Source organism: Mirounga angustirostris, unplaced genomic scaffold, assembly GCF_029215605.1.
Source record: "Mirounga angustirostris isolate CCGP_5_RB_7025 unplaced genomic scaffold, mMirAng1.0.hap1 SCAF_4, whole genome shotgun sequence".
Classification (NCBI taxonomy): Eukaryota; Metazoa; Chordata; class Mammalia; order Carnivora; family Phocidae; genus Mirounga; species Mirounga angustirostris.
In genome coordinates, this window is record NW_026991712.1 from 144,759,445 (window position 1) to 144,770,643 (window position 11,199).

The 11,199-nt window shown below is 38.6% G+C and overlaps 1 protein-coding gene across 1 annotated transcript in view; it reads left to right on the forward strand.

Moving 5' to 3' along the window:
• Positions 1-2,751, forward strand: part of DAB1 (DAB adaptor protein 1) — a 282,080-nt gene extending 279,329 nt beyond the window's left edge. Inside the window, exon 12 of the mRNA XM_054512854.2 lies at positions 782-2,751. Within this exon, the coding sequence (XP_054368829.1) occupies positions 782-826 (45 nt within the window). The 3' untranslated portion in view covers positions 827-2,751. The remainder of the gene's footprint in view (positions 1-781) is intronic.
• Positions 2,752-11,199: the final 8,448 nt, after the last annotated feature.

The following is an 11,199-nucleotide window of genomic DNA, read 5'->3' on the forward strand; positions in this document are numbered from 1 at the left end:
TCTGAAGTAGCTTCAACAGGGCTAAACATCATTTCCCATCTACTTTGGACTGAGGGTTTGCCTTATCCTATACTGGTGAAAATCCCGGCATGTCTCAGGACAGCCAGTTCCGCGGGTACCGGCAAATGACGGGCCAACCCCAAAACACGAGATTGAATGGAAACAAGTCCCAGAAGCTCTTAACTAAGAGCTAACATCCTAATTGCTGTTTCTCTTGCCCCAGAGTGTGCCGGTTCTCACTGCTTGTGGAAACCAAAGAGCCATTTGAAATAGAATTTCAGCGTTTCAAGTAGACATTCATAAAACTATGTTGGAGAAATGTGCACTTGACTCAGGATGATTGTTACCATTTTCTGAAGACCTCTTACTGCCAAGCATTATGCCAGATGCTTTATATGTAATATCTCTAATTCTCTCAAGAACCCCGTAGGAAAAACCGTATTATTCCCATTTAACGGTTGGGAAAACTGAGGCTTAGAGAGGCCAAGTATCCTGCCCACACAGTTTGTCCAGCTCTCTCTGCTATACTATATGCTTTTTTTCCCTAACTAGGAAACCAGTCTCAGTTTGAAAACCAAGGACAAAACTGGGTGAGTAGTTATTCTTGATGATTAAAAGAAGTTGCCAAAATGACATGCATCATGATCAAATAATCCAAAAATTACCTAAGGTCATCCATCATAAACTGTCATCTTTCTGTTCTAATCCCAAACCCTCCGTCTCTGTCTCAGAAAATCCTATCTGGAAAAGAGCAGGTCTCACTTTGTCCCTCTGTCCCCAGGAGCTGGAGCCTCTCTATGCACAGATCAACAGACCTAAGAAGTAGCATCGAGGTGAGCTCATGGCAGGTACTTCAAGACTGGCATGGAAATCAGCATCGCAACAGGCTCTCTTGTATTCTTCCACCTCACCTCATCCCACGACGAAATTCATGATTGCCCAATGGAACTCATTTGGAAGAGGGAACTCAGAGTTTTTGGCAACCAATGGCAGATAACTATGGCAGCACAAAAAAAAAAAAAAAAAAAAATCAGAAAAGTATAAAAAAATCTTACCCAACATTAAATCACAAATGAAGCAAATGCTTACCTGACAAATATTCTGAGCTCTTACTGTGGGTTTAAGATGACCCAGTACGTGAAATCATAATTCTCTTTTTATTTCTCGACCTGTTGACCGCTGTAAAGACACCAAATGTGGAGTGACAGGCCTCAGAGAGTGACAACAGGGTTGGCACTGACTTCTTTTAGACAAAAGCAAGAGGTCCTCTGTGACTACAGTATCCTCATCCATATGCCTTTTGACATATGACGATGTCTTTTCATCACTCCACAGGGCCTGGTCTGCCATTTTTTCCCCCTTTCCTTTATCATGTTTGAAAATTAATGGGTGTAAAAATTTTTGTATTGCTTTTGACTTTTTTTAGATATGGGTGAGGAAATCTAACTGGAAAAGAAAAGCCTCATATGAACTGAATTAACTTGAAAATCACAAGACGAATAAGTGGTTGGTTATTCTTATGATCAAGAATGTTGCCAAAACAACCCTTTAGCTATTTCTGCATCCTGGTGAAGAAAGACAGCTTTGGGTTGGGACCTTCATTCTGTGAGTAGGAAAGGACATCGGATCCCATTGATGAGAAAGATGAAAAACGCATCTGATTTCCTCAGAAGCTCTAAACTCTTAAGTACAATAAAATGATATTTTTTATTTTTCCGAATCTTGCTGCTGTGTTGCTATGCAGACAAGTGTCTTCTCCACGTGCCATTTTCAAAGAAAAGTCATTTGCCAAATAATTCTGGTACAATCTTGGTAATGTAGTTTTGGATCTTAAAACCGACCTTCTAGTGGAACAATGGTGACATGAATATTCAGAATAACAAACTGATTCCGGGATCACGATGGTTCATCTCTATCTCTTTTTGTACATCAGAAAATTCAAATGGGATTTTTATTTTCTAACTTGAAAAAAAACAAAAACCTTACCATTAAACTCTTTAAATATTTAAGGGAAATGGCTTTAAGGAGTTCTAATGAAAAAAAATTGCCATTTTTTTTGTAAATATAAATGTTAATGAAAATGCTTTTTAATAATGCCATTACACTGTAGACAAGGTAGCAGATTGAGTGCAGGATGTGACAGACCTGATGGATGGGGCTCTCTCCCCAGATGTTATTGTGGAGCACGTGGGAGGAAGCTGGAGTTCAGGGACGGCTGGCCGGAGCACTTGGCCAATCGGCAGCTAGTGAACAGGAAGGGAGCCCGTGACCCCACCGTCGACTGCAGCCTTTCCGCAAGAGTGCCCGCCCTTGGCGGAAACCAAGAAAACGTTCACATTTTGAAGGCCTGTCCTTCAGATTCTGAAACTCCCTCCCACCTCTTCACTCCCATCCACCCCCCATAGAGATTGCTGGACTGTCTGTGTGTGAAACAGAGGAGTTTAAGCTTCCTTTTTTTACACTTATGAGACAAAAAGTGCAGTGTTCAGTTCGTATGTTTAGCACATGATTTTTCATAAAGAATCTATATATTTTTGCCCTACAGAGAATTGTTCTACAGGTCACGTGTGTTTTCCTGATGTTCCTATGCAGTTCAGTATGTTGAATTTAGTGGTTTAACACTAAGGAGAAAACATTAGAGGACCATGTGATTAACTGGATTTGGGGTTACCTGTTATTACTTGGTTTTCAAATTGGGAAAGTAGAATTGACACTGATATGATTGACTTAAATAGGCCTGTGTACTGTGGTTCTTCCTACCAAAAAGAAAGTAAAGTGATTGGAAAGAAGGTATACTTGTTCACAAAGAGAAAATCGAAAATCAAGGTAATCATTACTGCTCGAGGCCCAAATTTTACACCATCAGGTCACTGGAACGTTTCTTTTTCCAGTTAGGTCAACTGACTAAATGTCCTTACAGAACATATGTCAAAGTCATCCTAACGTGGAAGGTCCAAAGAACCAGAAAAGTGAGAAGGGCCATTTACCCCCCTCTGTAACTATCACCTGTTGGTCCATGTGATTTCTCCAGGAGTGTGCATCCATTTTATAATTAAGTCACCCTTTCACATGAAGGGGAAAATGGGAAAGGTGTGATGACCGTGAGAGTCGTCCTGAAACCGGTTCGATTCTGTTTTCTGGGGTTTGGGTAGGATAGGCAGTTCCCCTGGGGGAAAGGGCTTCCATTGCTCTGTTGTCCGTGATTCTGATTCTAAACAAGTGGTGCTATCTCTTCTCCCTCACCATGGCTATCTTGAGTTTGTCTTGCAGCATCATACCATTATACCAATTCTTTGGGTTGCTTGTGACATGTTCCAAGTGAACGCTGACCGATGTTGCTGCTTCAGGTACACCGTCTGCAGTTAATTTCTTAGCAGAAAGTGACAGCCCAGTGGGCTTGTCATCATTCATTGAATGTGATCAAAAGTGTAACTGGCTCTGAACTTAACAAAGGTGCCCATGCATGAAAGTGAGGGAAATAAAGTTGAGATTTTCCAACTGCCATCCATGTGATCATTGGCAGAATTTTGAGTTTTAACAAGCACGGTTGGGTGAGCTCAGAATCACCATATCCTATCCCAAGAGTACAGTGGAATTTCCGAGTAAGAGCCGAGGAGCCAATACCAAAAGGCCATGGGGAGTCTGCCCAGTTCCAGTTAGATCGATAGAAAATCCGTGTGTACAACTGTTAATTCCTCATCCTTCACTAGCACTAAATTTGTCACTTTAAATTTTGAAACCAGGGAAACGCCACCTGTCATTCTGTCCCCATGACCCGTAGCTCTTCGATCTTCCCGTGCCACGAGACTTTCCTTATGATCCGTACTCATCCCAGTGTCTACTGAAACCCCATCATGTCATGTACCGGACACCTTCTTTCAAAAAAAATGTTTACTCTGTGGGTTTGGTTCATTTCAATTTCTGCATTCTGACACATATTTTTTTAATAAAGATGAGAAAGAGAAAATGACTGTTTGCAGTACATTTCTAGACCTACTTTAACTTTACCTCAGATGACAGTTTGTTAACATATATGGACACATTATTTTTAACTTTATGTACAATACATTCAACAACAGTGAAATTTTTAGAAATTTTCCATTAATTTCTGTAACACGCCATGTATAACTGTTAACAAATAAACATGTTTGAGAACAACAGCTTAGCCTGGTTTTATTCCACAAGTGTCTACTGGATACTCCAACGAAGGACTGGAAGATGAAATCGCTTCTCTGTAAGCTTCCATCTGAGCGGGCAAAGGCCTCAGTCTTCCTGGCACTGGGCCAGAAAGAGAAAGCTTCATGGAGGAGTTAGATCAGCTCATCCTCAATTGACTTCAGGCACTTGCTATGCTTGGAGAAGCAGTCACAGCAAAGAATGAAGAGGATGTTGTCAGAAAAGTCACACCTGTATAGATGTGGTGTTTGGACTACAGGTAGCGCCAGTCTTCCAAAACTAGGAAAGACCCCAGGACTAGATCTATGAGTTGTGTCTTCCCCTAAAAAAATACCTGCTAAACTGTTGGTTTGAACACCGAGGTTAATCTATACCCTCAAAGAGTTTGCCCTAATTCAGTGCAAGGTCATCTGCTTTAAGGGACCCGAAGGAGGAAGCATGCATCTTCTTTCACATTCCCCCACACACTCCACATCAAAAAACATGAAACAACATAAGACCCCCCCAAAAAAAATAGTTTGAAGCTGGACCTTGACTTTGATGTGTATTGAAGAACAGGGAGAAAAGTATATATGTGTATATATGTATATTCATGCATGTGTGTATGTGTGAGATTTTCATTTCATTTTAAAACTAAATGAGTTTGTCTATCCAATAATCCGCCAGATTAGATCATTTAGATGCCAGAAAACACCCCCCTTCTAGGAATGGTTATGTTAATGATTGCATACACACGTCCTCAATGTGACCTCATTATACGGAAAGTATTAAACAGATGTTTTGGCCACATTGAGAAAATGAGGGAATGGACTAAAATTCCAACAAAATAAATTTGGAGAAATTAGTAGAAGCAACTTTCATACAGTGAGAAATTCTCACTCCTGGGTCAAATTGCTAGACGATGTTACACAAGCTCTTCTGAATAACAGTGGCTCACACTTTTTGAGCAACTAATAACATGCCCAGTCGGTGCTATATGCTTTTTGTCCATTGCCTCACTTACTTTTCTAAACAACATGGGTAGATACAGTCCCCAAATTAGAGATTTAAAAAGACGCAGAGAGATTCAATTAACTTCTCCAGCCAGCAATGGTAGAGTTGAGGTTTGACTTTTGAGTCTGCTTACTCATCATAGTTGATTTTAATTGTGAAAAACAGTTGGATATTCACTCTTATAAATAGTTCTGCATAAACGGCATTGACTTTCTCTCCCAGAACTTTAGTAGATCTTTGGAAATAAGTTAGATTTCTAAGTTCCTCCGGTTTAAAGTAAAAATAAAAATCCATTTGATGTTACCTAAGTATGTGGCTAAGTACATTGTTTCTTCTTTAATTGGCACTTTTAAAAGGGTGTATGTGTGAGGGATAAAGAATATACCTTTTGGTCCAACTAGTTCCAGTTTAGCTGACACCAAGCACTGGTGATTTACTTTTCCAATGTAAATGAATCTTAAAGAAGCGACAAATTAAAAGGTGTCCGATTTAACTGCTAGGCAGATTCCAAAATAAATCAGGCAGACATATCTGCTTTCATTTTGTGCTTGAGGGCAAACCCTTGTTGTTTTGACAGCAACTGTTTTTTTGTTTTACCGAGAATGACAGTAGGAAAAACGCCTAGAATAAAAACAGGTTTCGTTGAAATCAACCTTCAAAGCAAAGGTGTTTAAATTCAAGGGAAATGTGAGCAATGGTGCCTGAAAGATTAGGGGAAAGAAAAAAAAAAAAAAAAACCTAAACAGATCTAAAAGGCTTTTAAGCAATTTAGTGACCAGTCCTCAGTACTTCTGTGAAAATGTGAATTATCACTACCACTCTTGTGTTCCTACTCCGTGTCACTCATTTTCTAATTCCTATCTAAATCTTTATGCAACTGAAGAAACAGTGCAGTCCCCATTTTACAGCCTAGAAAACAAACTTCAGTGATGTTCTGGAGTAGTTGTCAATGAACAGAGCCAAAGAGCTCACCCAGAGGCCGGCACAGTGCCCAGGATCCGATTCCCAAGTACCCCCTGTAATTCGTGGGTGCTTTTGTCTGCAGAGTGTCTGTGACGTCGAAATGCCCATGCACCCGCTATGAGATACTTGGAGTCTTTCTGTATCCAATTCTAAGTAGGGACTTTTCTATTAGAGAAATCACACCACGCGATACCCTGACTGATTTGGGACAGAAATTTATTCTTTTTTTTTTTTTTAAAGATTTTATTTATTTATTTGAGCCAGAGAGAATGAGAGAGAGAGAGAGAGAGCACATGAGAGGGGGGAGGGTCAGAGGGAGAATCAGGCTCCCTGCCGAGCAGGGAGCCCAATGCAGGACTACATCCAGGGATCATGACCTGAGCCAAAGGCAGTCACTTAACCAACTGAGCCATCCAGGCACCCCAGAAATTTATTCTTAAGCGAAATGACTGTAGTTGTTTTAAAATGAAGGAAAAAATTCAGTTTTATTCTCAAGAATGATAATGGATCTAACCCAATCTAATGAATATTTAATTTCAAACAAAACCCTAGCATTCACTTTATCTTCCAAGGTGCAGAAATCTGAAGAGGGAACCTTTTTGAACAGTGTTTCTGTGCATCCTTTGCTGGAGAATATTAATGACCCCCAAGTGGAAAACGTCTAAATATTCTTGCGAAACTGCAGCCTCCGGTGATTTGGGCCTTTAATCTTCTGAACACTTCTCACCGCTTCTGTTAGTCATGCTGGGGTCATAGCCTGGAGGCGGAGGGGGGGACCAAGCAGGCGGGGTTGGAGATGAAATCCATGGCAGTCCAGGCTGGGATACTATCCACAGAAAGTGCTAAACTCGTCTTCACACTCTACTTTCAGCACTTCTACTCTGCCTCCCCTTTGGGGGTGGAGGGAACCCTGAAATCTGTAGTGTTTCAGATCATAGGTCACCAGCACTCACTTATAGCTCAGGGCCAGGAGCTCAAGACAGCAGGAACTTAATTACTAAAGGAAACTTGTCTCCTTTTACCTGGCTTGTCCCCTTCACAGAAGGAGAAAGAAAGAGGATCCATGCTCACACAGTCCCATGTGTGTCCTTTTGGGATAAAGCAGCATCATAGCATAAACTAAAAAGAACGGAAACCTTACTCAATGGACTCTTTCATCAGAAGAGAGGCAGATGATACCAAAGGCAAACAGGTAGATAGTCTCCTGAGTTGTTTTTTTCTCTCTGTGTTGGGCACTAAACTAAGACAATACCAGGGAAGTAGAGTGTTTGACCAAATTTCCACCCTTTGCTTATCATTCGTCTCTTTTTTCACATAAATTGAGCATACTGTCTTTACTGATGAGTCGATACAGAGCAGCTTCCAGAGAGTGGACTCTGAATTCTGAAAGTCTTGGTTTCAGTGCTGGCTGCACGACTTGCCCGTTGTTTGACCTCAGACAAATCACTTAAGCTCTCTAAAATTCAGCTCGCTCACATGTAAAATTGAGACAATAATGTCTACCTCATTGGGCTGTTATGAGAAATAAATTTGATAATTCCATACCCGGACCATAGTAAATGCTCAGTGCACATTACCTATTATTAATATCAAAGACAGTCTAATAGCTATTGTGTATTTTTGTGCTTAATTCTTTGACTTTATCCTTTATCCTTTCACATCCATTCTCCCAGCATAGCATCTCTGCTAAGTGTGCAGAATGGCAGTGAGTGATTATTATCTCTATTTTATTGTCAAAGAAAGGCAAAGAAGCATACACATACCTCTTGGAAATTTTTTCACTGGCAAAATTTAAAGCAAAATGTATCTTGAATTTATTCATGTAACAAGGAGTTATTAAACACCTGCTGTGTGCCAGGTCCTGTGATAATCACTGGAGATTCAGAAATTTCTCTTTTAAATGCATACATGCCTGTCCCTGCTTCCAGAAGCTCAAAATCTGATGGGGAAAATAGGTTAATAGATGAGTGAATTATAGTAGGATTAGCGCTGGAATAAAGGCACATGCTAACATTATGGGAGTGGTGAGACAAGGCTGTACAAAAGTATTGATGGTGGAGTTGGGTCTTAGGAAATGAGCAGGAGTTCACCCAGAGGTGGTAGCAGCAGAGGGGAGGTATTGGTAGAACTGGCTGGGCCAATGAGCATGGTGTGCCCAGAGTGGCTATAAATGAAGGGAGAGAATGACTCACTATTGAAGCTATTGAACAGGAAAAAAAAAAAAAAATACAGTTTCTCAATTCATATTTCAAAGCTAGGATAATAAAACATCAAAAAAGTAGTGCAAATTATAGCCTAATCTTTCTAATGAATAATCAAATTCCTAAATTAAATATTAGTGAATTAAACACAGCTATAAACCATGACTAAATAAAGTCGATTCTTGGAATGCAATTAATAGGTCAAGAGAGACTATCTCACCTTAGTGGATGCCAAAAAGGCATCTGATAAAAGTCATTATCCTCTTCAATTGGAAACAGAATTAAAGAATTCCCTTCACATGGGAAAGAACATCTATGTCAAACCAGCAGCCAGTATGAAATGTAGCAGTGAAACTTGAAAGCATTCTATTAAAATCAAATGGAGGTCAAAACTGTCAGCTGTCACCTCTATTATTTAACATTATTCTGAAATTTGAGGCAGTGCATGCACTAATATAAGAAAATGAAATCAAGTATTTAAAATGAGAAAATTAGCAATGTTTACAGATTATATATACTTTTTTTTTAAAGATTTTATTCATTTATTTGAGAGAGAGCGAGAGCAAGAGAGATCACAGAGAGAGAGGGAGAAGCAAACTGGCCGCTGAGTAGAGAGTCCAATGCAGGACTCAATCCCAGGATCCTGAGATCATGACCTGAGCCAAAGGCAGATGCTTAACTGACTGAGCCACCCAGGCACCTACAGATTATATTTTCCAATGAGAAATATCTATCAGAAGCTGTAAGAACTAATGAGAGAATTAAGATGGTTAGTTTAAAAATAAGTATATAAAAAATCAGTATTTTCTATATTGCTATAAATAACCTTTTAGGACACTTAATGGTATGAATAGATTACATTAATTATAGCCACAAAAATAAGATACCCAAGAATAAATTTAACACTGAAGATGTTAAGATCTAGATTAAAAACTTTACAAAGTTACAAAACCTTGTCAAAGGACATAAAGTAATTAAATAAATTGAGGAAAGAGGGTTCAACATTATAAAAATGTCACTTCTCCCTGATTATAGGTGGTCCCTGATTTATGATGGTTCAACTTACAATTTTTCAACTTTACTATGGTGTGAAAGCAGTACACATTCAGTAGAAACTATACTTCGAGGTTTAATTTTTTTTAAGATTTATTTATTTATTTGTTTGTTTTAGAGAGCATGAAAGAGGGGAGGGGCAGAGGGAGAGAATCTGCAAGCAAACTCCTGGCTGAGCACAGAACCTGACCCAGGGCTCCATCTCACAACCCATGAGAACAGAAACCTGAACAGAAACCAAGAGTCAGACGCTTAAACAACTAAGTCACCCAGGTGCCCCATTCGAGGTTTGATCTTTTTCCTGGGCTAGCAATATGTAATAAGATACTCTCTCATGATGCTGGGCAGCTCCCAGTCAGCCACACAATCACAAGGGTAAACAACTGATACACTTAAAACCATCCTGTTTTTCACGTTCAGTATGGTATTTAAAAAATTACATGAGATATTGAACATTTTATTATAAAATAGGCTTTGTGGTAGATGAGTTTGCCCAGCTGTAGGCTAATGTAAGTGAGCGCATGTAAGGTAGACAAGGCTAAGCTGTGATAATTCAGTAGGTTAAGTGTATTAAAGGCATTTTTGACTTATTATATATTCAACTTAAAATGAACTTATCAGGACATAACCCCATTGTAAGTGAGGAAGATCTGTAATTTATAACACTGCAACTATAATCATAACCTCAATTCGCTATCTCCAATCACAGATTCATGTTCAATCATATTCTGATGCAGATCTGAAAGAGAAAAGCTAATGAGCATATACAAAAATGTTAATTTAATGAGAGGAAACTTATACTATCAAGGAGATCTCAAAACATAAAGACAAAATAATTTAAAATTATTATTGAAGGGCAAAAAATAGAATGATCAATGAAACAGAATATAAGATACAGAAGCCCAAGAAATTATAATTAATTAATGTGTATTTGAAAGTGTTCAGATCAATAGGACTAAAGACTATCCAAATAAGTGGAACTGGGATAATAAAGACTCCTAAAAAAAAAGTTAGCTTCCTACCTCACACCATATTGTTAATGAAATTCCATATAAATAAAATATCAAATGTAAATAGACATGAATATGTATGGGAAAACATTAATACTTATATAGGGGTAAATAAGTATGCAGAAAATACATATTTATGAAAATACAGATAGATTTAACTTCAAGAAAATTTATACTTTGTAAAAAAATGCGTAAGAACATTAAAAGGCCTTAGAAAATTAGGAAAATATTTATAGTATACATTATAAACAGAACTTTATTGTCCTGAACATACAGAAAGTTCCTAAAAGCTTATGGAAAGAGTTTATAGAAACATTAGTAAACAATATGAACAAATAATTCCTAAGGGAAAAATACAAAGAGCCTATAAACAATAGCTAGATATAGAGGGCAACTAAATGTTTCATCAATAGAGAGCCCATTAACTGGATTATGGTATTATGCAACATTTTTTAAAAAATGAAGCAAGTCTAATTTATATGAAAAAATGTCAAAGATACATAAGAAGATTGGGTTTGGTAAGTTCCTGTTTCTATTAAAATATAAGAAGTATGCATGTAGGTACTTATGTATCCATAGAAAAGGTTTATTATGGTATTCAGGAAACTGCTCGTTCATTTAATACCTATTGAGTGCCCGCTATGTGCCAGGCATTGTTCTTTATGCTGGGGAAGCCAAGTCCTTGCCCTCATCCAGCAATGTTAGGCACATGCTAACCTGGGGGGAGGGCGACGGAGGGTGGGGGGGAGCTTGAGGGGAAGAAGACAAACTTCTCATCTAAACCTAATTGCACTTTTTGCAAT